The sequence below is a fragment of the Rhinatrema bivittatum genome, chromosome 1 (assembly GCF_901001135.1).
Source record: "Rhinatrema bivittatum chromosome 1, aRhiBiv1.1, whole genome shotgun sequence".
NCBI classification, from domain to species: domain Eukaryota; kingdom Metazoa; phylum Chordata; class Amphibia; order Gymnophiona; family Rhinatrematidae; genus Rhinatrema; species Rhinatrema bivittatum.
In genome coordinates, this window is record NC_042615.1 from 145,815,941 (window position 1) to 145,843,266 (window position 27,326).

The 27,326-nt window shown below is 41.0% G+C and overlaps 1 protein-coding gene across 1 annotated transcript in view; it reads left to right on the forward strand.

Moving 5' to 3' along the window:
* The window catches only part of CNGA1 (cyclic nucleotide gated channel subunit alpha 1), a 51,416-nt gene that overhangs the window by 16,761 nt on the left and 7,329 nt on the right, over positions 1–27,326 (forward strand). Inside the window, exons 4-8 of the mRNA XM_029584169.1 lie at positions 295–357; positions 601–636; positions 741–875; positions 4,675–4,782; positions 15,617–15,723. Of these exons, the coding sequence (XP_029440029.1) occupies positions 295–357; positions 601–636; positions 741–875; positions 4,675–4,782; positions 15,617–15,723 (449 nt within the window). The remainder of the gene's footprint in view (positions 1–294; positions 358–600; positions 637–740; positions 876–4,674; positions 4,783–15,616; positions 15,724–27,326) is intronic.

The window sequence follows — 27,326 nt, forward strand, 5'->3', positions numbered from 1 at the left end:
TGAGCTTGAGACACATATGCAAACAGCCTGTCTCTTGGTGCCAATGTAAATATGTCTTATGCATATTCATTAGGGATATTCTGAAAACCAAACTGATAAATATGGCCCTGAGGACTGGTTTTAAGAACACTTATATATTGAATAGAAAAGAAACATTCTAGGAAAAATATTAATAACTGTGGAGGTGTATGGTAAGACTTTAGTTTAGAGCATACCTCTATTCAAAGTTCCTTTCAGGGAGTCTATTTTCCATTACAAACAGACATATATTGACTCTGTTTTGGTGTTTCATAGGGACCAGTATCTACCTGGTGCCTTGGCAATTCACAATGTTAACAACAGCAATAATAAAGATGAGTAAGTACACTATATGCTTCAATTAGTACAAAGAGGGATACATTTAACATATTCTGTAGAGTAGTGAAATGTGTAATATTTTATAGTGTGACTTAAAATAGCTCTATAAGAAGTTTAACATGCACCATCAATGGCTTAACATAGAATTAAGTCATTTTTCATGTTAATGCTATTAAATCAATTAATAGCTCAGATTAGAAATTGTGTATGTATAATGTCACAAAAGTACCCTTTCTTTCTTAGAGAACAGAAAAAGAAAAAGAAAAAAGAGAAACGGGGGTAAGGAATGAAAATCCATTCAATTTTAGGCTAGCCACTTTCTTGGCACATTTCTGTTCTACAGCTTTCCAGGACCAGAATCCTAACATTAATCCATTTTTCAGCAAGTCTGACTATAAAAAGGACAAGAAAAAGGAGAAGGAGAAGGTGGACAAAGAGGACCCAGATAAGAACAAGGAGAAAAACAAAGGGAAAGAAAAGAAAAAAGATGATGATAAAGATAAAAATAAGAAAGAGGAGTAAGTGTCTCTTGTATGGGATTAGATCAGATCAGTTACACATTAGTCTAGTCGTAGTAAGATTCCTTTAGATGTATTATTGAATTGAATTCACATCATGTCTATAAGCATCCTAAATAGTTGGAAGGAGTCAGCTATAGCACTACGTGATATAATTTGTACAAATTGGGTAGGTCTCTCTTCCGTCATCTTTTCTTAACACGTTGCTGTATACCAACTCTTCAATAAAGAAATAACTCTTTTACTAATAAGAGTAATCATTTCACAGTACTTCCATAGTGCTGCCCTGTTCCCCAGCACGATGTATCCAGTGGGTTCATCTTGAATGAATATACATGATTCACTAAAATACAGGAATATACTGACAGATACCTTCTCACTAGACCATGTTACAAAGTATTCTGACCCCCTACATTACAAATGAGTTGGTCTCTGTATGCTTCAGAAATTTTCAATATCTTCTGTGTTAATAATTTGATTTTATATGAACATCAGTCTGATATAATTTATGTTACCTTATTTTAGAAACTTTGTTTGCATAATCATTTACCATACATTATCATTCTAGCTAGTTATATGTTTTACTCTTTCATATTTAAGAATCTGTTTTATTTTTACATTTGTTTATTCTGTTCCTATTACTATATTGAAATTTACATGCAAATAAAATACTATATATTAAATACTAGAGGTGGGCCAAATTACAACATTGGCAAAACAAGCATTTTGGTCTCTATTGCTTACAGTAATCTATTAGCTATAACATTTCATCTTTTGAATTTGCTCCTTGTTACTGCACTCATGGGTCAAGCCCCTAAGTGACATAGCAAAAGCATTCTTCTTTCTGGACTGGTAACTTAATAATTGAATATAATGAGAAGGTTAGCTATCCATTTTAAAGAGAGAAATCAATATAAAACAATATCTGTGGAGAAGGAAAGAATTTCTCAAACTGTAAAGATCAGAAAGCATGTTTGCTTAGCGTAAATGGTATTTTCTGTAGATAGCTGGATGAATTAGTCATTACATATGAGTGACATCATCCAGCAGCACCAAGCTGACTTGTTTCTCCAAGCTGTAAAGCTTTGAGATCTGCTAAGTATGTGTGGGAGTTCCCATGCAGATGTTGTCGCATGAGCTCCTCAGTCAGTAACTGAACTAAATATATCTGTGTTGTCAATTCTCCAGAGAAGTATTTTAATAATGTTACATTGCCCATCTTTCCCTGCATGAAGAGCCTTGGAGTTCATTACCACATTAAGTCTGGGCTTAAACTGCATGTTTTTTGTGGGTTTGAGGGACTACAGCTCTGCTGGGCATATCAGCTCACTACTACCACCTCTGGTGGTTTCCAAAACCTGTTTAATAAAAGAACTAATGTGTGTCTGTCTCCATACTCAAGCCTAGCCAGTGGTCCCTTTTGGGACATCCTCCCAGGGGCGTGGTCATCTGCCACCGGCCCAGGGATTCACCACTACTATCTCAGATTCATAACAGTTTGCTAACTACCAGCTTAGCGGAATATAACCGAATCTGAGTCTCTACAAGATAGCTGACACCTCCTTCTTAGGAGTCATTCATTCAGATTGCTTCTCCCATCTACGCCCAGCTTTCTTAACAGATATAACAGATTGCTTATTCCGCAGTCTAACTAACAGCAGATTTATTACAGATTGCTACTCCTCACGGAGCTTTCACAACAGATTGCTAACTCCCAGCTCTAACACAGAGCTTTTATAACAATGGAGCAGGTAAGAGTACTCCTTCTCCTGCAGATTTTGGATGGCTAGTATATTTTTGTACCAGAAAGGTGATGCAGAATCTTTGGGAGATGTATAAGAATTTGAGCTCCTTCTAGGCTGCAGGGTCGAATAGGATCAGAAACATCATGAAGCGCAATATGAATAGAATGCATTGTGGCCTGCATCGGGAACACCGGGCCATGATATGGAGAAGACATGGTCGTACCTGAAGAATTAAGATGCATCGAGCGTGTTGGCACAACTTGCATTGGAGAATCGTACATGATGGTAGCATGCACCAATGAACGAACCTTGTGTCTAAGTATCATGCCTCTAGTGCAGCTGAGCTTCGTGCATTAATGCGTCGTGTATCAGGAGCATCGATGCACTGTGCATCGAGTGTGTCAATGGACCAGGCCTCAGATTCATCGATGTACAATGTTTTGAATGCTTTGATGCACTATATTTTGGGTGCATCAATGCTCCAAGCTTTGTGTCAAGGTCTTCAAGTGCTTTGAGGTCTTCAAGTGCATCGTCTGTTTCAGGTGCTTTGAATTTGTCGGGTGTATCAAGGTTCCATGCTTCAAATGCATGGATGGATTGTACTTTGGCACAGGATAGGTGGATGCATTGGTCCTTTGATGCACCATGCTTGGAAGAAGCTTGCGCCAGTGGTGTCGAAGATGGACGACTCAATGCTGCTTGCGCAGATGCACTTTAATGCTTCTTCAGTACAGATAGGGACAGTTTGTGGGAATGATGCTGCTTATGTCTTGATGATGTTCAGGCAACTGAACTCAACCCCAAGACTGTGAACCTTGGGGATGGGGAAGTTTAGGAACAGCTCCAACTCAAAGACTTTCCCAAGAAGGCAATGTTACACTGCGGGAGGAAGACCTAATGCCACTCCTTCCATGAACATGGCCTTGGAGTACTGTGAGGGTGGAGACATCCATCCACAGGCTTCATATGTTTTCTGGACATGATTCAGTCCCACACAGCAGTAGCATAACTGGTGGCTGTTGGTGAGGAACATGACTTTTTCACACAGGTAGTTTTTTAATCCACTCACCGTCATTGACTTTTTCTTGTAGCCTGACATCCTATGAGAGGAAAGTTTCCTCTTTGTTTTGTTTTTTTTTGGTAGCACTTAAAAGTGTTGTGTGTATGGCTGTAGAAGCAGTGAAGCAAAGCAGAAAAAGGTTTTGTACAAAAAAATTCAATTTTGAGGTAAAAAAAAAAAATAGAGGTGAAGTACACATCCATGCTTCAGCTTGGACAAAAAATGACTAAGAAGACTCACAAGGTAATGCTCATGCAGGAACTCCTGCACATGCTCAGTAGATCTCAAAGCTCTACAACTTGCAGAGACAAATCTATTTGTTGCCACTGGTTAACAACGTTACATCACCCACATGTAATGGCTAATTCAACCTACATATCGATGGAAAAAAACGCTATGGCATGAGACATGGATTATATAGAAGTGATCTGAATTATTTCTTTGTATTCAATTAAATGAATGACTGACACTGTTTATTATCTCCAAGGGAAATTTTGAATCTCTAGATGAGATGGCAAGCTCCTTATGGAGTTTTGCTTTGAAAAGGAGGGCTAGTGTGCATGACACAGGTACAAATTAAGGGCTGTGAAGTATACACAGAGAACTGAAAATGCAATCTCTGTGCATACCTTCACTTCTCCAACCTGTTCCTGCCCCCTTTTTTTAATGAGTAAACATACATGTGTTATGAACAGCATACATACTTTTACCGCATTGAATATACCACAATAATCAAAATGCTTTTATATGTGGGTAAATGTGTTTACCTGCATAAAAAAACTTTGATTATTGCCCCATAATGTCTTTGTGTATGTTATTACAGTGACTTGTTTAGGGGGAACAAGCATGGATACAAAATGAAGGTCTTAGGTTTAAATTAATAATACTAAATTTAAAAAATACATTTAAAATGCTTCTGTTTATTTTGAGTTCTAATTGAGTCTTTCTTGTTATTTGTCTCTAAAATTTCATTTTCTTTCCTGATATTTTCTAGGAAGAAGAAAGATATTTTTGTCATTGATCCAGCAGGAAACCTTTATTACAACTGGTTGTTTTGTATCACTGTGCCTGTTATGTACAACTGGACTATGATCATAGCTAGGTGATGAAAATGCAATACTATAATTTTTTCAGTCTGCTAGAGCAGCCAACACTGAAGCTCTTTCTTGATTTCAGCAGAGAATTCAGACTCGATTCTTCACACGGAAATGATTCAATATATACTAAGATAATTGTGGCGAAGACAATGCTTACTTAGGGGCCAATGCAGGAATGTGTGGGTTAAAAATGTGCCCTGAAATTTAGCACACAGTTGCTTAAAGCACAGGTTACAATTTTTTAAAAACTCCTGATGCAATAAGCTATTGGTATGCTAATGCATCAGGAGTTTAAAAAAAGTGTGCTGATTGGAAAATGTGCACACAAACTTGAGTTAAACTGTGTGCTCAGCACAAGCTAAACACACATTTTAAATTCAGAGGAGTGGGGAGTCTCTCACCTGTGATTTATGCACACAAAACATGATTTGTGCACACAAAAATGCTTTCATATAAATCCCACTTACAGTTTCCAGTGTTGAAACTTCAGCTTCTGTCCATAGACCGTCACAAGTGCTAGAATCTTTACTTCATCTCTGACCAGGAGTAAAATTTGCGTTGCTAGGAAAACACGAGTTAAGCCAACACACCTCTCTGCACTGGAGGGTAATAATTAATCCTTCATTTGCATGGGATTTCCATGCAAATGCTAAATAGGACACACAAATTTACATGCACATTTTTTGTGTACAAAACCCCTTGCTGCATCTGGAGTAACATATAGTAACATAGTAAAGACGGCAGAAAAAGGCCAAATACTCCATCCAGTCTGCCCAGCAAGATTCCCATGGTAATAATAACTGCTGCTCCGTGCAGGTTTCCCCCATGATTCTGGTAAGGGTAGCAACTGCTGCTCTGTGTAGGTCACCCCCCTGATTCTGTTAAGGGTAGCAACTGCCGCTCCGTGCAGGTTACCCCCAGACCCACTATCCCCATGCTTTTTTTCATTTAGTCCCATCCTCTAACCTTTAGTGATCCACAGTGTTTATCCTACGCCCCTTTGAAATCCTTCACGGTTTTAGTCTTCACCACTAGCTCTGGAAGGTCATTCAAGGCATCCACCACCCTCTCCGTGAAGAAATATTTTCTGACATTGGTTCTAAGTCTTCCTCCCTGGAGTTTCAAATCATGACCCCTAGTTCTACTAAATTGTTTCCAATGGAAAAGGTCTGTTGTTGACCATAGATCATTAAAACCTTTCAAGTATCTGAAGGTCTGTATCATATCACCCTTGCTCCTCCTCTCCTCCAGAGTATATATATTCAGATTCTTCAACCTCTCCTCATAAGGCATTTGATGGAGACCACCTACCATTTTGGTTGCTCTTCTCTGGACCACCTCCATCCTGTCTCTTTTGAAATACGGTCTCCAGAACAATTTTGCATAAAAATTGTGTGCACAACTGCAGTTAAAACTGTGCTCTCTGCTGAGTGCATCTTATTGCATTGGCCTCTATATTAGCATTTTACTTTAAAAAAACAAGGTCTGAGTCTGTTGCAGTCATAAATGCAACAACAGCAACCCCACCCAAATACTTAATAAGGAATTTTCCAAGTTACAAAATCATAGTTCTGGTAAATTGATATACCTTAGTAGGAAACACATCTTTTGAAGAGGTGGCAACCATTTTTTTTGGACAACTGTACCATTAATACTATGCAGTGACCTCTTCATTGTAATGAGGTGATTTACAGGTTGTATATATTATTGTGTAGAAAACCATTAGAGCACTATTTTAAGATGAGCATATTTATCTTGTGTACAGTTGTACTAAATCAAAATGGCTATCCATTATGGCATTGTATCCCCCCCTCAGAGACTTTAACAAACAACAAAACTGCTATAAAGACATTTTCCATGTTTCCTCTGACATTAGTAACTAGGAGATCCATATTCAGCCTCTGGCCGGCTAAGAAGATTAGCCAGTTGCTTATCTGGATAACGTAGCCAGGATATGTAAGAACATAAGAACATCCAACATCCACAAGTGCAAGAATAAATTCAATTCCTGGTCAGGATTTCAACTGTAGCAATTGTATTTTTATTCAGGCAACTCCTCAATTTAAACACAGAATCTTGTAACAAGTCCCCCTTAATTTTAACAACGGCAATCTGTGTCAAAAGCAGCATAACTTTGCGAAGGAGTTCATAAGAACATGCCATACTGGGTCAGACCAAGGGTCCATCAAGCCCAGCATCCTGTTTCCAACAGTGGCCAATCCAGGCCATAAGAAAATGGCAAGTACCCAAAAACTAAGTTTATTGCATGTTACCGTTGCAAGTAATAGCAGTGGCTTAATTAATAGCAGGTAATGGACTTCTTTGCCAAGAACTTATCCAATCCTTTTTTAAACACAGCCACATCCTCTGGCAACAAATTCCAGAGTTTAATTGTGCGTTGAGTGAAAAAGAACTTTCTCCGATTAGTTTTAAATGTGCCACATGCTAACTTCATGGAGTGCCCCCTAGTCTTTCTATTATCCGAAAGAGTAAATAACTGATTCACATCTACCCGTTCTAGATCTCTCATGATTTTAAACACCTCTATCATATCCCCCCTCAGCCGTCTCTTCTCCAAGCTGAAAAGTCCTAACCTCTTTAGTGTTTCCTCATAGGGGAGCTGTTCCATTCCCCTTATCATTTTGGTAGCCCTTCTCTGTACCTTCTCCATCGCAATTATATCTTTTTTGAGATGCGGTGACCAGAACTGTACACAGTATTCAAGGTGTGGTCTCACCATGGAGCGATACAGAGGCATTATGACATTTTCCGTTTTATTCACCATTCCCTTTCTAATAATTCCCAACATTCTATTTGCTTTTTTGACTGCCACAGCACACTGAACCGACAATTTCAATGTGTTATCCACTATGACGCCTAGATCTCTTTCTTGGGTTGTAGCACGTATTATGAAACCTAACACTGTGTAACTATAGCATGGGTTTTTTTTCCCTATATGCATCACCTTGCACTTATCCACATTAAATTTCATCTGCTATTTTGATGCCCAATTTTCCAGTCTTACAAGGTCTTCCTGCAATTTATCACAATCTGCTTGTGATTTAACTACTCTGAACAATTTTGTATCATCTGCAAATTTGATGATTATCTCACTCATCGTATTTCTTTCCAGATCATTTATAAATATATTGTAAGTAAGGGTCCCAATACAGATTCCTGAGGCACTCCACTGCCCACCCCCTTCCACTGAGAAAATTGTCCATTTAATCCTACTCTGTTTCCTGTCTTTTAGCCAGTTTGCAATCCACGAAAGGACATCACCACCTATCCCATGACTTTTTACTTTACCTAGAAGCCTCTCAAGAGGAACTTTGTCAAACGCCTTCTGAAAATCCAAGTATACTACATCTACTGGTTCACCTTTATCCACATGTTTATTAACTCCTTCAAAAAAGTGAAGCAGATTTGTGAGGCAAGACTTGCCTTGGGTAAAGCCATGCTTTGTTCCATTAAACTATGTCTTTCTATATGTTCTGTGATTTTGATGTTTAGAACACTTTCCACTATTTTTCCTGGCACTGAAGTCAGGCTAACCGGTCTGTAGTTTCTCGGATCGCCCCTGGAGCCTTTTTTAAATATTGGGGTTACATTTGCTATCCTCCAGTCTTCAGGTACAATAGCTGATTTTAATGATAGGTTACACATTTTTACTAATAAGTCTGAAATCTCATTTTTTAGTTCCTTCAGAACTCTGGGGTGTATACCATCCAGTCCAGGTGATTTACTACTCTTCAGTTTGTCAATCAGGTCTACCACATCTTCTAGGTTCACCGTGATTTGATTCAGTCCATCTGAATCATTACCAATGAAAACCTTCTCCAGTACGGGTACCTCCCCAACATCCTCTTCAGTAAACACCGAAGCAAAGAAATCATTTAATCTTTCCGCATGGCCTTATCTTCTCTAAGTGCTCCTTTAATCCCTTGATCATCTAACGGTCCAACTGACTCCCTCACAGGCTTTCTGCTTTGGATATATTTAAAAACGTTTTTACTGTTTTTGCCTCTATGGCCAACTTCTTTTCAAATTCTCTCTTAGCCTGTCTTATCAATGTCTTACATTTAACATGCCAACGTTTATGTATTATCCTATTTTCTTCTGTTGGATCCTTCTTCCAATATTTGAATGAAGATCTTTTGGCTAAAATAGCTTCTTTCACCTCCCCTTTTAACCATGCCGGTAATCGTTTTCCCTTATTTCCACCTTTCTTAATGTGTGGAATACATCTGGACTGTGCTTCTAGAATGGTATTTTTTAACAATGACCACACCTCTTGCACATTTTTTACTTTAGTAGCTGCTCGTTTCAGTTTTTTTCTAACAATTTTTCTCATTTTATCAAAGTTTCCCTTTTGAAAGTTTAACATGAGAGCCGTGGATTTACATACTGATCCTCTTCCAGTCATTAATTCAAATTTGACCATATTATGATCACTATTGCCAAGCGGCCCCACCACCGTTACCTCTCTCACCAAGTCCTGTGCTCCACTGAGAATTAGATCTAAAATTGCTCCCTCTCTCATCAGTTCCTGAACCAATTGCTCCATAAAGCTATCATTTATTCCATCCAGGAACGTTATCTCTCTAGCGTGTCCCGATGATACATTTACCCAGTCAATAATGGGGTAATTGAAGTCTCCCGTTATTACCGCACTACCAATTTGGTTAGCTTCCCTAATTTCTCTTAGCATTTCACTGTCCGTCTCACCATCTTGACCAGGTGGACGGTAGTATACTCCTTTTATTATAGTCTTCCCCGACACACAAGGGATTTCTACCCATAAAGATTCAATTGTATATTTAGTCTCATGCAGGATGTTTATCCTGTTGGACTCTATGCCATCCCGGACATAAAGTGCCACACCGCCTCCCAGGTGTTCCTCTCTGTCATTGCGATATAATTTGTACCCCGTCCCATTGGTTATCCTCCTTCCACCATGTCTCTGAGATGCCAATTAAGTCAATGTCATCATTCACTGCTATACATTCTAATTCTCCCATCTTACTTCTTAGACTTCTGGCATTAGCATACAAACATTTCAAAGTTTGTTTTTTGTTTGTATTTTCATTCTGCTTTTTAATTGATAGGGATAAGTTAGAATTGTTTAGCTCAGGTGAGTTTTTAGTTACAGGCACTTGGACTACTTTTCTTATTATTGGAACCTCACTGTTGGGATGCCCTAATTCTAATGCATGATTAGTATCCTTTGAAGATACCTCTCTTCGAACCATGCGCTGTTGAGCGACTGTCAGCTTTCCCCTTTGTTCTAGTTTAAAAGCTGCTCTATCTCCTTTTTAAAGGTTAGCGCCAGCAGTCTGGTTCCACCCTGGTTAAGGTGGAGCCCATCCCTTCAGAAGAGACTTCCCCTTCCCCAAAAGGTTCCCCAGTTCCTAACAAAACTGAATCCCTCTTCCTTGCACCATTGTCTCATCCACACATTGACACTCCGGAGCTCTGCCTGCCTCTGGTGACCTGTGCGTGGAACAGGGAGCATTTCAGAGAATGCTACCCTGGAGGTTCTGGATTTAAGCTTTCTACCTAAGGGCCTAAATTTGGCTTCCAGAACCTCCCTTCCACATTTTCCTATGTCATTGGTGTCCACATGTACCATGACAGCCGGCTTCTCCCAAGCACTGTCTAAAATCCTATCTAGGTGACGCATGATGTCCGCCACCTTCGCACCAGGTAGGCATGTTACCAGGCGATCCTCACGCCCACCAGCCACCCAGCTATCTACATTCCTAATAATCGAATCACCAACTATGACGGCCGACCTAACCCTTCCCTCCTGGGCAGTAGGCCTTGGGGAGATATCCTCAATGCAAAAGGACAATGCATCACCTGGAGAGCAGGTCCTTGCTACAGGATCCTTTCCTGCTGCAACTGGTTGATGCTCTCCAATCATGAGACCTTCTTCCTCCAAGGCAGCACCAGGGCTGCCAGTCTGAAGTTGGAACTTGGCTACTATGTCCCTGAAGGTCTCATCTATATACCTCTCTGTCTGCCTCAGCTCCTCCAGGTCTGTCACTCTAGCCTCCAGAGATCAGACTTGTTCTCTGAGAGCCAGGAGCTCTTTGCATCGCATGCACATGTACAACTTCTCACCGGTGGGTAAAAAAATCATACATGTGACATTCGATGCAAAAGACTGGGAAGCCCCCCTCTTGCTGCTGGACTGCAGCATGGATGTGCTGCTGACCATACCTGGCTCTCATAAAGTTAGCCAGAGACGTTTATCAGACTAACTTTAAGACTGCTGTTCAATTGTCCTTAAATTGTCCAATTATCTAGGAGATATATCAAGCTGCGATAGGGCTCTAACATGTTAAACAGCGAATATTGCATGATGGAGTGCTATCACAGTGATATCGTGCAATATACGCAATACTATGCAATGCATTGCCCATATTCTCTCCCCAGTTACAATGAGCTGCTTTGCATGAATTTTGCAAATCTATGCAAAGCAGCTTATTAATAGGCAATTCTATGCTAATAATTTGTCGCAGCTGACTGAGAAAGTGGTCAGCTGCAATTAATGTACACCACCTCCCTGGGATACATTAAATTTAATGTAGGAGCCCCGGGACCCTAATGCAGGTCCCAAGGCTCCCGCATTAGATTTAAAGGGCCATGCAAAAAGAAAAATGCCACAGCAAAAGAGAAGATGAGCGCAAGTTATGGCTGATCCCCAGCTTAACCTGGGGCCACCACTTGAGGCAGCCCTGACATCCAAATGTTAAAAAAAAAAAGATAAAAATCCTCACGCAGCAACCGTTACCCCCACTCTGTCATCAATTAATAGTGGCCCCCATCCCCCCTTTCCAAAGCCATTATGGCTGACATTGCCTCCCCATCCCAATAGTAATCCAAAATCATTGGGGATATAGTGCCCCCCTATCCTCTAAATGTCTGAAAAAAGCATTGGTAGTTAGTAGGACACCCCAAAGCCCCTCCCATACCCCGAAACCCCCAAAACTGCTGAGGATCCTGCGATCCTGGTTGGCACCATTTTTCAAAATGGCACTGACCTGACCGTGCCCCAATCATGTGACTCGGGCAAGGTCTAGGGATCATTTGAGGGGGAAGGCTGTCACCGTGCAAGGAATTTTATCTTTTTTTTAACTTTTGGATGTCAGGGCCACCTCAAGTGGCAGCCCTGGGTTGAGCTGGGGGTCAACCTTGACCCTCACTCACTTTCTTCTTTTTTGGGGCATTTTTTCTGTGGTCGGCCCTATAAGGCAATGGTGGTCCCTTTAGATTGGGGCTGCCATCGTGCCTAAAAGGCTATTGACTGTGTTGTTTTGTCCTGTGGTGTTTTGCTGCGAGACAAAACATACTATACAGCTGTGAGGTTTTTTGGGAGGAGGGTCCCACTATTGCTACAAATCCCCCATGATAGTAGGACCACGCCCGTAAAAAAAACATTGTTAGTGGGTAACACTGAAAATTGATGTTTATCTGGCCAACTTAGGGCCTGATTTACTAAGGCTTTTCTCCAATTCTGTGTCTATGGGAAAAATGCTTAGTAAATGAGGTTCTTAGTCTGATAACCAGTTCCACCCTGGAATGTTCCCACTCTGTCCTCAAACTAGCCTGATAAAAAGTTATCCGGCCATTTTGGAGTCAGTCAGCATGGCAGGAATTTCAAATCCTGTCATTTGTAAAGGTAAAATGAAATTTTATTTTAATGTACTGACTTTCCAAAAATCAAAATGGTGTACAATTAAAAATTTCCAAATTACCAATCTAATGAGTCCAAATGATACTGAATGCACACGTACAATTCTCCAATGTATAGCATTCACCACTTTTTCAAGATGTTTTCAACTACACATAAACTAATTTCCAACAGCATTGAGCCTCTTATCTATTAGTACAAGGACCTCCATACCACCTGTGTACCATGGTCAACTTGTTTTTTTTTAGTACCTCAGGTCATGTCCATATTCATTTTTTAGGAACTTTTTTAAAATTGCAAATAAAAATGAAAAAAACACTTGTATTTCACTTCATGTGGCAAGAATGGATTTATTGTATGCATTCAACATTCCCTGATGTTAGGTTAAATTTAGAAACTGAGTGGAATTTATTTTGACAAAATATTTTGTTTGATAATAATTTTCTCTATTTGACAATAATTTAGTGAAGCTCCATTCATATGCGTGGTGTATGTCATCATCAGCCTCTCTCTCTCTCTCTCTCTCTCTATATATATATATGTTTATCTATCTATCTATCTATATATGGGATAATAAATAATTATCCCAAAATTGAGAAATGTGATCACACCATCGAAAGATACAGTGGAGAATATATGGGGAGAATTGTGATACGAGAGTCTACCATCTAAACCACACAGTGGGCATTATAATTATTTAAATACAATTACATAAAATTAATTTTTCAGTAATGTACTGTAGTATAATATCATGTAACAGGAATATTGCATGTAAATAACAAGTGATCTGCATTGTAAAAAATCTACAGTGTTGACTTAGAAGGGGTGGATAAATCACTTATAGTGTAAGACTAGGTACAGATTAGGGTTGAGGAGGGGTTATGAGAAATTCCTATATTAATTTATGTATAATTCATTTATATATGAATTATATGTACTGTATGTTGAACAGTTTTTATAAATATTTTCAATAAACATGCACTTTTAAACGTAGTAAAATACATAAATATTTCAAAAACATTTTTTGGTAATCTTCAATATTTCAAAATCATAAAGGTGCTTTTTCCCTTGCCCCTTTTTAGGGTTTTTTTGTATTTTATATATATATATATATATATATATATATATATATATATATATATATATATATATAAGCTCATGGGGGGATTTAAAAATGGCGGCTTAAATGAGAAGACAAGCAGTATGTTCCTCTTTAAAATGCAAGGCATTGGCGGTAACTCCTTTTATATAATAGTGATAATTAACATTCTCTCTCCCATGTTTCTGTTTTTTAGAAAATTGGAAACATAAGCTTTCGGCAGTTTGAGCCATGTGGCTCTGAAGCAGAAAGATAGTGAAATGTTATATCAAGTCAGGTTTCCCGCTGCATGAAGTGAAAAAGGAATGTGATATATTTGAGGTTCCCACTACATAAATCTAAGCTCCTTGCTGCATGAAGTGAAAGGGAAGTGATTTTCATGTTCATCTGCATTAAAAAAAAATGAATATAGATTAATAAGACCTGATTATAAGTGTCTCAAGGTACTAACAAACCGAGTTGACTTAAGTATACGGGTGGTATGAAGGTCCTTGTACTAATAGATAAGAGGCATAATGCTGTTGGAAATTAGTTTATTTATTTTATATGTGGTCAAAAACATCTTGAAAAAGTGGTGAATGCTGTATATTGGAGAACCGTACAATAATAATTAACAAATAGCAACAATATCATAATATAGACAGCTACTTAACCAACAATGCACAGCAATACAGCTGTTACAAAATTCTGCAGTGCTTTTAATTATAAGAAGTCCATTAAAAGAAATGTCACTCCCCAATTGTAACAACTTCACTATTTACCAGTCGTGCTTTGGGTTAAATTTAAATTATTAATTATGGGTTTTAAAGTTTTACAAGGGAATTGTGCTATATTGCTTAGCCATCTTGTGGCCTATTTAGTGGTTCTGCCCATGGGGGGTGAGTCTGTTACAGTCCACAAGGAACCAAGCTTTATCCTTTATAGGCCCTAAATTGTGGAACGAGTTACCACTGGATTTGTGGATGATGACTGAGCTAAAGTTGTTCAGAAAACAGCTTAAAACATTCCTGTTCAGAGAAGCTTTTATTAAATAAGTTGTTTGTTGAAATTGTTGAAACGAATGTATGTTATGGTGTGATTCTCTTAGCATGATTGTTTCACTATAGGCAGACTAAAAAATGCTTTTAAATAAAAAATAAGGGGCAGTAACCCCGAAAACCTGCTCCTGCGCACGCCGAGCCTATTTTGCATAGGCTTGGTGATGGGCCCAAGTCCCGGGACGCGCGTATGTCCCAGGGCTTTGAAAAAGAGGCGGAAATGGGCGGGGCTGGGGGTGGGGTGCCGGTCCGAGGGCGGGACCGAGTCCTCCGGCACAGCAGCCGTGCCGGGGGATGGCGCACCGGCAGCTGGCCAGAGGCAGACATAACTCCTGAAATAAAGGTAGGGGGGGATTTAGGTAGGGCTGGGAGGTAGGTTAGATAGGGGAAGGGAGGGGAAGGTGGGGGGGGGGGAGCGGAAGGAAAGTTCCCTCCGAGGCCGCTCCGATTTCGGAACGGGGAAAGCCATCGGGGCTCCCCTAGGACTCAGCGCACGGAAGGTGCACAAGTGTGCACCCCCTTGCGCGTGCAGACCCTGGATTTTATAACCTGTGCGCGTCTGCGTGCGCATGTTTTAAAATCAGGCGTACATTTATGCATGCCGGGTAGCACGCACAAATGTAGGCTGTGCGCACAGGTTATAAAATCTGCCCCTAAATGAATAAAATAACATAAATCATATATCCACTAAAATAATACCACAGGTACTATAACATTTGTCCATCTAAGTCTGAATTTACCTGGACAAAAAGCACTGAATATGGACCTCTTGATTTCTGGACACGTATCTCAACAGAAGATACTATCCAACAGCCTAGGCAACTGCCCACCCTGGTGTTATAGCAGGTTAGCTCTAGTGAAAACCTTAATAGATCAAGCTCTTCATGTTAAAATATCATAGAGGAATGTTATTTATAACACCAGAAATATACAACTGTATTTATTTCTGTTCAATTTTCTACTGTATTTTATTTTGAATATACTAATGCTTCCTTTCTGTGCAGGGCCTGTTTTGATGAACTTCAGCAAGATTATATAGAAATGTGGTTTGTTTTTGATTACATGTCAGATATAATTTATATAGCTGACATGTTTGCACGAACAAGAACAGGTAAATATATTCAGGTTTTGCTATGTTTCATATTATTTTGTTTATGCTATACTTTATCCAAAAATATATTCTAGAATGTACATTTAAGTATAGTTTGAAGGGAACAATTAAAGTGAAAGGTTAAATTACAGTAGATCAATTTTTGACTGAAGAGCAGTTCTTCAAAGCAAATAAAGACAAATATCACATGTTCATGCTCACTGCCTGACTCAAAGGATGGCAGTCATGGACGACATCTCTATGATCTCCAGTCTCCACCCACTGTCCTTCCTTCAGTTGGTTCACCAAGACTAGTATTGGGATCAGGTATAATAATACTGTTGGGCCTTCCTGCCAGCTAGTCAAGATTTCTCTGTCAGAATACAGAGGGCTTTATGCAATATTTAATATTTAATATTAATTTTTATATTTCATCTTTTCCTGAAAATTCTAATACAGAATAGATTATAACATGTAATATAAAAATAACATAACCATTGAATTAAAATAGCATACAGTAGCAACATTCGATTATTGCTGCATCAAAACTCCCTGTCCGTCTCTCTTAATATCACATCATCACATCATAAACTCAAATATAATCAATCATACATAACATGGCGCTCACATGTTATAAAATCGCTTGTCCATGTGCGTGCGCTGGATAGCGCGCGCACATGGACGAGCGCGTGCAAGCTTTTAAAATCTACCCCTTTGTATCTTAATTAATTTGTTAAAAAATGGGATAAAGTCCTCTTTGAATAAGACCCATAGATTATTACTATACATATGGAAAGAATATATCATTAATCATCCAAATTTGAAATTAAAAATAAACTGCAAACCAAATAACTGTAAAAGAAAAAACTCAATTTGCTAGAATCTAGCAAGAATCTAGCATATTATTTTATCTATTTATTTGAATATAATATACCACTTGTAAAGAAAAATTCCAGGCAGTTTCTAATAAAAATAAAAAATAATAGTCTAACTAATCGACACAACAAATACAATTAAAACAAAAACACAAAAATAGCTAAACTAAATTAAAAAACTCACTAGATTAACAATAAAATAAGTGACAAATTAACTAAGCCAGCAAGCAAACAACTTTTCAGCTAGCCTAATTAGTTATTTAGATTCATTAGTCAAATGCCTGACTAAATAACCAGGATTTTATAGCCTTTCTCAATTTCAAATAATTTAACTCAACACGGATATCTAGAGGAAGAGCGTTCCATAATACTGGTGCCCACAGTTATGATGTGAGGGTATTTTGAAATTACATATGGTCTGTTTGCTGGATTAGAAATATGCCCAAAGGGGTAGATTTTCAAAGGGTTGTGAGCGTAACCCCCGAAAACCTAACCCTGTGGGCACCGAGCCTATTTTGCATAGGCTCGGCGGCACACGCAAGCCCCGGGACGCACGTATGTCCCAGAGCTTCGAAAAAGGGGCGGTCCAGGGGCATGGCAGCGATCCAGGGCGGAGCCGGGGCGGTAGTCCAGGGGCGGGGCCAGGGGAATTCCTGAGTCCTCCGGCACAGCAGCCATGCTGGAGGTTTGCACATCAGCAATTGCCCAGCACGCGCAAGTTATGCCTGCCTCGGGCAGGCGTAACTCGCCGAAATAAGGTAGGGGGGATTTAGGTAGGGCTGAGGGGTGGGTTAGATAGGGGAAGGGAGGGAAAGGTGGGGGGGGGGGAGGACGCGAAAAAAAATTCCCTCCAATTTCAGAGCGGCCTTGGAGGAAACGGGGAAAGTCATTGGGGCTCCCCTAGGACTCGGTGCGCACAAGGTGCACAAGTGTGTACCCTCTTGCACGTGCTGACCCTGGATTTCATAATATGCGCGCGGTAGCGCGCGCATGTTATAAAATCGGGTGTACATTTGTGCGCGCTGGGTAGCGCACACAAATGTACCTCGCGCACATAAAATTTAAAATCGGCCCCAAAGGGAACTAGTAGAGAACAACTCAATATGTGTAATTTTTCAGAAGAAAGCTAGGGGCAAAATTAATCCTAAATGGTTCCTCCATTTCTACTCTTACATCTGGATCAAGAAACTGTGAAAGTACTGAAAATTCCTAACATGCCATAAAGGTGTTGACTATAATTGAAAGAACTGAAGATAAAAGATAATGTGGGTTGATAGATATCAGAGTGGAAAAGGTTCTATTGGTGTTCTTGTAGAGATTTAATGTAAGTGTGATCATTAAGCTAAGCCAGACTTGTTTTTTGCCTTGGGCCTGGTTATGAAGCAGTCTGAAAATGTATAAGATTAATTATTTAGTTGCAATCTTTCATTTTTATTTTATTTTCCAAAGGGGAGAAGATTTATAAGATTGCTATATTTGTGTGAGTGTGTGCATACCTCCACCATCCCCACATATCCAAAGGGATCCTGACAGGGGTATATTTTTTGATCCAGATATACATTTGAATATATATGTATGCTTTCTAAAAACTAGATTCCATTAGTTCTACTTGGAACTTCTTGCTTATATGTTATAGTAAATGATCAAAGCACTGATTTCAACAACACCTAAATAAAATCTTTTTCTCTGAAAAATTTACCATTATCATTGTATATTTATATCAACTGGAGAGATCAAAGTGTGCTACATCAACTTTGGTTTACATAGTCACAATAACATTGGATTACAAAGTAGGCATTTACAATGTATGGTTCTAGGTTGGTTTACAATGTTGTGACAAGCTGGGTTAAGAACATAAGAAATTACCATGCTGGGTCAGACCAAGGTGTTGCAACCGTCCCTTCCCAACGGCTTCACTCCGCCTACCTTTCTTTCTTTGCACCTCCTCTCGCTATGGATGGATGCCTGGCTGCCACGGCGTCTGCCTGTCGTCCTCTCCGGCGTCCCTGGACCGGCTTGGGTGCTACCTCCCGCCATGCTCTGCTGGTACCTTAGGGCGCGCACACCGAGCGGCCATCACACTTATTTCCTACTTGGCACAAACCTTAAGGGCGTCCCCCTGTGATGACGTCACGCTGCCCGGATATTTAAAGCCTACAATGTTTGCTAGCCTTTCAGTTAGTAAGGGATATCTTATGGATGGGATCCGCTCTCTGTACCCAGCTACTCTGCCTTTCCAGTCATCCATTGGACTCTTAAGGCTAATGGGGTACCCGCTCCTCAGGGGCCTCACTTGCTTTTCAGGTCGCTATCAGGAAACCGGTACTCGCTCCTCGAGGGCCCATGTTCCCTGACTCGCTGCCTGCTCCTACCTTCTCTCCTGCCTGGAATGATTCGCTATCTTCAACACCAGTGAGTTCTACCATCTTCACCTCAGAGCTGTTCCCTAGAACCAGGTACTCGCTCCTTGAGGGCCTGCCTCCATTCCAGCCCTAGTGCCATCTCCTATGTGGAACCGCTGTGTGAGTACTTCACCTTCAAGACTCTCAGCTCTCAGGGATCAGGTATTCGCTCCTCGAGGGCCTGCTCTCCCTATCCTGGGGTCTCCATACTGGGGCTTTGTGCATATTCCACTGTACTCATTATTCTCAGTTCTTTCCACTACAGCACTACCACCGGAGGAATCGCTGTTCCAGCGCCTGAGGGACACTAGCCCATCCAGGCTACTTCTACTGCTCACTACTGCCACCTCTGGTGGCTTCATCACATTATCTAATAAAAGATCAATCTCTGTGTTTATGTGTCCTAAGCTGAGCCTGACCTGTGGCCCCTCATGGGACTTCCCCCCGTGGGCGTGGTCAGCTGCCACAGTGTCCAAGGGTCCACCCAAACCTCACTAATTATAACATAAGTGTCCATCAAGCCCAGCATCCTGTTTCCAACAGAGGCCAAACCAGGCCACAAGTACCTGGCAAGTACCCAAACAGTAAGAAGATCCCATGCTACTAATGTCAGTAATAGCAGAGGCCATTCCCTAAGTCAACTTGATAAATAGCAGTTAATGGACTTCTCCTCCAAGAACTTATCCAAACCTTTTTTAAACACAACTACACATCCTCTGGCAACAAATTCCAGAGCTTAATTGTGTGTTGAGTGAAAAAGAATTTTCTCCGATTTGTCTTAAATGTGCTACTTGCTAACTTCATGGAGTGCCCCCTAGTCCTTCTATTATCCGAAAGTGTAAATAACTGATTCATATCTACTTGTTCAAGACCTCTCATGATTTTAAAGACCTCTATCATAGCCCCCTCAGCTGTCTCTTCTCCAAGCTGAACAGCCCTAACCTCTTCAGCCTTTCCTTATAGGGGAGCTGTTCCATCCCCTTTATCATTTTGGTCGCCCTTCTCTGTACCTGTTGTGAAATAGATTGCAGTGGAAACTAATGTGAATAGTAGTATTAGTGGAACATGTTTACTTGAGGGAACACAGTAACAGAGCAGGTAAAAATATGTACATTTTAGGCTGAAAATATGGTTAAGTACTTAGGGTCTTACATTTGCCACTCGTGGGACAGCCCCGCGAGTGGCTGTACTTACCTCAAGGCTGGCGGGCATTGCAATAGCAAGATGCTGCCAAGTAGCACGACGCAGCAGGATGCCGTCATGATTCCTTAGGTATGTGCATGGCCAAAGCGAACTCCTTTAAAGGGCCACAGAGAGACAAGCCGCGGCGCCCTTAGATGATGAAACCACTCTTTGACCTATAAAAAGGGCTCCTCTGAAATTCCTTCGGTACCTCAGCAAACAGATCCCAAGCTTGTCCTGACTTCATCTTAGCCTGCCTTGCCAGTCTTCAGCCTCATCCTTGCTCCATCTTCAGCCACAGTCTTCAGTTTCAACCTTGCTCTGTCTTCAGCCTTTCCTTGTCTTCAGCTACTGCTTCAGCCCTGTCTGCCCTTTGGATTTGACCATAGTTACAGACTTCTGGACCTTGTCCTGGCCCATGCAAAGAATCACTCTCCCACTGGTGGCACAAACCTTGAGGCTCTGCCCATGAATTCATGTCAATTGTGCCATGGCAAGAAAGGCTCATGCTTTTGCCATTCGCAACAGGTTGCTGAGGCCATGAGCTCATTGAATGCATCTCCACAACGGGCCATTGTTGCATTGGCTACACAGATGCAGGAGCAAAAACCCGAATTGAATAGTCTCCTGAACAGGTTTATGCAACAGGCCCAGCACCAACTTAATCAAGTAAATGGTTTACTATAGACCTTGACTCAGTGTTTAGATATGAAACAAATGCAATGTCCGGGCACATTCCCAGCATCTCCTCCAGTGAACCCTGCATCGACACCTATCCAGACTGGAATCCATGATATAGCTTCTCCCATCTCTGACGTATAGTAGTGATCCTAAGGGGTGCAGAGGGTTTCTCAATATTTGCAAGATGCATTTCAAGCTACAGCCAGTATTTCCTTTCCCTGTTGGACGGTCCCGCCTGGGCTTCTCCCTGTGGAAAGTAGATGACCTGCTTCTTAGGAACTTGGATAACAGTTTTGTCTGGTCTTTGACCAAGCCAGGTGCACCTCATCCGCCACCACAGAACTTCCTCGCATCCATCAAGACCCTCGAACCATTGGCGAGCATTCCATAGAGTTTCATGCCTTGGCTTCTGAGCTCGGGTGGGAGCAAGGACAGCCAAACTGCCATTTTTTTAACAAGGAATAAAATTCAAAATGGCGCCGATAGCCTTTGCCCTTCCTATGTCACAGGGGCTACCGGTGCCATTGGTCAGCCCCTGTCACATGGTAGGAGCACAAGATGGCACCAATGGCCATGTGACAGGGGCTGACCAATGGCACCGGTAGTCCCTGTGACATAGTAGGTCAAAGGCTATCGGCACCATTTTGAAACCGGCACCGAGGGTATGAGGGCAGGGGATGGCTCCCGGACCCCCCACTGGACCACCAGGGAGTTTTGGTAAGTCTTGGGGGGATCAGGAGGGTGGGGGGTTTGTTTAAATTGGGTCCTTTAGGCGGCCGAATTATTCGTTGAGATTCTTTGTATTCATGGGGAATTGCGATACATTTCGCTTCCCAACGAATACAACGAATAAGGCCCTATACGTTGCGGATTCCCAATTCGTAGGGAACGAATGCACACCCCTAACACATACAAACTGATCTGATCTTTGTGCATGAGGCCTGTCTGCATGACGAGTGGAACAGTGATCCTCGTCACATATCCAGGGAAAGTTTTTCCATGAAAAGACGAGATTGTGAACGCAGTGTCTGAGGGAACAGTTGGAATCCCATAGTAATGCACCAAGGACTTGTGAATGAAGTTGCCTCCAGTGCTGGTATTAAGATCGGCTTCCTCATCAACATGGATGTCCCTGAATGACATATTGATACTAGAATTTGTGGAGAGGTGCATGGTCAACCTAGGGTGGCCCCTTCCACCAGACCTTGGTCCTGGAATTTCCTGGCTTGGCTGGGCAGTGATTTGCGAAGTGCCCAGGTACGGCACATTATAAATAGAAGCAGAGCTTTCCATGTCTCTGCTTTTCTTCAGTGGACTTGAGACAATCTGTTTGCAGGAATTCTTGCACTGGCCCAACTCAGAAGGTGACCTGAAAACCACTGGGCACTGGAAGCTAGGGGCAAGGTACATGGGACACTGAGCTAGGTCCCTCTTTTGAGCTTGCTCCTAAAATCTGAGGTCCAGGTATATGGCCAAACTTTTTTTCCCTAGCATGTCCCACTCTGACATTTACCCAGTTAATATTGGGAAATCTCCCATTATTACTGTGCTGCCCAATTTGTTGGCCTCCTGAATTTCCATTAGCATTACATTGCCTGTTTGTTTATTTTGGCCCAGTGGACAGTAGTATATCCCACTGCTATATTTTTCCCCATCACATGTGGAATTTCTATCCATAAAGATTCCACAGTGCATTTATTCTCCTGCAGGATCTTTACCGTTTGACTCTATGCCATACCTAACATACCTATCACTGTGATATAATTTGTACCTTGGTATAGCACTGTTCCATTGGTTATCCTCCTTCCACCATGTCTATAAGATGTCAATTATGTCTACTTCTTCATTCTGTGCTATATATTCTAACATCTTACTTTTTAGACTTCTGGTATTTGCATACAGACATTTCAAGGTTTGTTTTTTTATTTGTATATACAACTGTAAACTAGAATTGCCCCTGTACCTTTTAAGGATGGATCACTACCATTCAGGATCACTAATGGATTACTGCTACTCAGGCTGAACTGTGCTTGTGAGAAAGTGCTGCTGGGACAGAGGAAATATAGAATATATAACACTTGCTAACTAGAATTTGTCTATTAATTAGTTGGTCAACTAGAGAAATTCTAGTTAGCAAGTGTTATATATTCTATATTGGTTTTTTCTTGCTTCTATTTTTCTGGGTCTTAAGTTTTGGGACAGAGGATAGGGAATCCCCTTCAGTGGGGAGTATGTTCAGAGAAAGGACCTCCTCCCTCCCCCTCAACACTTCCGCATCCCTGGAGTCCCTCCACTTTTGTGCCTAGGAGCATTTAAAAGGTAAATACGGTCCTAATTACTATTTGATCCCCTTTCACACTGGCCAGCAAGGTTAGGGGCACTGGCAAATGAAGCCTCATATCTCACACATGAGGCTTCTATTACTGTATCACCTATCCTGCAACCCCAGCATTCATGCTAGAATACAGAATGCTGCCTTCTGTAAACATACCCATCACGCATATTGGCTGGCATAGCAACTTAAAGCTTGGATACTCTGCACATCTTCGGTTCTCACTAGTAAGAACAGGGATACACATCAGTATTCATAGAGGGAACAATGATATGCCAGTGGACACAAGTAGACAGCCAAAAATGGACTGCTGCTACTCCCTATTCTTGCTTCTTCATTTAAATTTGCAGTTTCAGTTCCTGAAAGAGCACAGCTCACTTCTCAGCTGTGCCTAGACCAGCGGTTCTCAACACAGTCCTTGGGACACATCCAGCTAGTCAGATTTTCATAATATCCACAATGAATATGCATGCGATACATTTGTAAAAAAATGAAGGCAGTGCACACAAATCTCTCATGCATATTCATTACAGATATCCTAAAAACCCAACTGGTTGGGTGTATCCCAAGGAACAAAAGAACATACCATACTGGGTCAGACCAAGGGTCCATCAAGCCCAGCATCCTGTTTCCATCAGTGGCCAATCCAGGCCATAAGAACATAAGAACATAAGAAAATGCCATACTGGGTCAGACCAAGGGTCCATCAAGCCCAGCATCCTGTTTCCAACAGTGGCCAATCCAGGCCATAAGAACCTGGCAAGTACCCAAAAACTAAGTCTATTCCATGTAACCATTGCTAATGGCAGTGGCTATTCTCTAAGTGAACTTAATAGCAGGTAATGGACTTCTCCTCCAAGAACTTATCCAATCCTTTTTTAAACACAGCTATACTAACTGCACGAACCACATTCTCTGGCAACAAATTCCAGAGTTTAATTGTGCGTTGAGTGAAAAAGAACTTTCTCCGATTAGTTTTAAATGTGCCCCATGCTAACTTCATGGATTGCCCCCTAGTCTTTCTACTATCCGAAAGAGTAAATAACCGATTCACATCTACCCGTTCTAAACCTCTCATGATTTTAAACACCTCTATCATATCCCCCCCTCAGTCGTCTCTTCTCCAAGCTGAAAAGTCCTAACCTCTTTAGTCTTTCCTCATAGGGGAGTTGTTCCATTCCCTTTATCATTTTGGTAGCCCTTCTCTGTACCTTCTCCATCGCAATTATATCTTTTTTGAGATGCGGCGACCAGAATTGTACACAGTATTCAAGGTGCGGTCTCACCATGGAGCGATACAGAGGCATTATGACATTTTCCGTTTTATTCATCATTCCTTTTCTAATAATTCCCAACATTCTGTTTGCTTTTTTGACTGCCGCAGCACACTGCACCGACGATTTCAATGTGTTATCCACTATGACACCTAGATCTCTTTCTTGGGTTGTAGCACCTAATATGGAACCCAACATTGTGTAATTATAGCATGGGTTATTTTTCCCTATATGCATCACCTTGCACTTATCCACATTAAATTTCATCTGCCATTTGGATGCCCAATTTTCCAGTCTCACAAGGTCTTCCTACAATTTATCACAATCTGCTTGTGATTTAACTACTCTGAACAATTTTGTGTCATCTGCAAATTTGATTATCTCACTCGTCGTATTTCTTTCCAGATCATTTATAAATATATTGAACAGTAAGGGTCCCAATACAGATCCCTGAGGCACTCCACTGTCCACTCCCTTCCACTGAGAAAATTGCCCATTTAATCCTACACTCTGTTTCCTGTCTTTTAGCCAGTTTGCAATCCACGAAAGGACATCGCCACCTATCCCATGACTTTTTACTTTTCCTAGAAGCCTCTCATGAGGAACTTTGTCAAATGCCTTCTGAAAATCCAAGTATACTATATCTACCGGTTCACCTTTATCCACAAGTTTATTAACTCCTTCAAAAAAGTGAAGCAGATTTGTGAGGCAAGACTTGCCCTGAGTAAAGCCATGCTGACTTTGTTCCATTAAACCATGTCTTTCTATATGTTCTGTGATTTTGTGTTTAGAACACTTTCCACTATTTTTCCTGGCACTGAAGTCAGGCTAACTGGTCTGTAGTTTCCCGGATCGCCCCTGGAGTCCTTTTTAAATATTGGGGTTACATTTGCTATCCTCCAGTCTTCAGGTACAATGGATGATTTTAATGATAAGTTACAAATTTTTACTAATAGGTCTGAAATTTCATTTTTTAGTTCCTTCAGAACTCTGGGGTGTATACCATCCGGTCCAGGTGATTTACTACTCTTCAGTTTGTCAATCAGGCCTACCACATCTTCTAGGTTCACCATGATTTGATTCAGTCCATCTGAATCATTACCCATGAAAACCTTCTCCATTATGGGTACCTCCCCAACATCCTCTTCAGTAAACACCGAAGCAAAGAAATCATTTAATCTTTCCGCGATGGCCTTATCTTCTCTAAGTGCCCCTTTAACCCCTCGGTCATCTAATGGTCCAACTGACTCCCTCACAGGCTTTCTGCTTCGGATATATTTAAAAAAGTTTTTACTGTGAGTTTTTGCCTCTACAGCCAACTTATTTTCAAATTCTCTCTTAGCCTGTCTTATCAATGTCTTACATTTAACTTGCCAATGTTTATGCTTTATCCTATTTTCTTCTGTTGGATCCTTCTTCCAATTTTTGAATGAAGATCTTTTGGCTAAAATAGCTTCTTTTACCTCCCCTTTTAACCATGCCGGTAATCGTTTTGCCTTCTTTCCACCTTTCTTAATGTGTGGAATACATCTGGACTGTGCTTCTAGAATGGTATTTTTTTTAACAATGACCATGCCTCTTGGACATTTTTTACTTTTGTAGCTGCTCCTTTCAGTTTTTTTCTAACAATTTTTCTCATTTTATCAAAGTTTCCCTTTTGAAAGTTTAGCACGAGAGCCTTGGATTTGCACACTGTTCCTTTCCAGTCATTAAATCAAATTTGATCATATTATGATCACTATTGCCAAGCGGCCCCACCAACCGTTACCTCTCTCACCAAGTCCTGTGCTCCACTGAGAATTAGATCTAAAATTGCTCCCTCTCTCGTCGGTTCCTGAACCAATTGCTCCATAAAGCTATCATTTATTCCATCCAGGAACGTTATCTCTCTAGCGTGACCTGATGATACATTTACCCAGTCTATATTGGGGTAATTGAAGTCTCCCATTATTACTGCACTACCAATTTGGTTAGCTTCCCTAATTTCTCTTAGCATTTCACTGTCCATCTCACCATCTTGACCAGGTGGACGGTAGTATACCCCTATCACTGTAGTCTTCCCTGACACACAAGGGATTTCTACCCATAAAGATTCAATTTTGTATTTAGTCTCATGCAGGATGTTTATCCTGTTGGACTCTATGCCATCCCGGACATAAAGCGCCACACCTCCTCCCGACTGTTCCTCTCTGTCATTGCGATATAATTTGTACCCCGGTATAGCACTGTCCCATTGGTTATCCTCTTTCCACCATGTCTCTGAGATGCCAATTAAGTCTATGTCATCATTTACTGCTATACATTCTAATTCTCCCAACTTACTTCTTAGACTTCTGGCATTAGCATACAAACATTTCAAAGTTTGTTTTTTGTTTGTATTTTTATTCTGCTTTTTAATTGATAGGGATAAGTTAGAATTTTTTAGGTCAGGTGAGTTTTTAGTTACAGGCACTTGGACTACTTTTCTAATTATTGGAACCTCACTGTTGGGATGCCCTAATTCTAAGGCATCATTAGTATCCTTTAAAGATACCTCTCTCCGAACCATGCGCTGCTGAGCGACTGTCGGCTTTCCCCTTTGTTCTAGTTTAAAAGCTGCTCTATCTCCTTTTTAAAGGTTAGCGCCAGCAGTCTGGTTCCACCCTGGTTAAGGTGGAGCCCATCCCTTCGGAAGAGACTCCCCCCTTCCCCAAAAGGTTCCCCAGTTCCTAACAAAACTGAATCCCTCTTCCTTGCACCATCGTCTCATCCACGCATTGAGACTCCGGAGCTCTGCCTGCCTCTGGTGACCTGCGCGTGGAACAGGGAGCATTTCAGAGAATGCTACCCTGGAGGTTCTGGATTTAATCTTTCTACCTAAGAGCCTAAATTTGGCTTC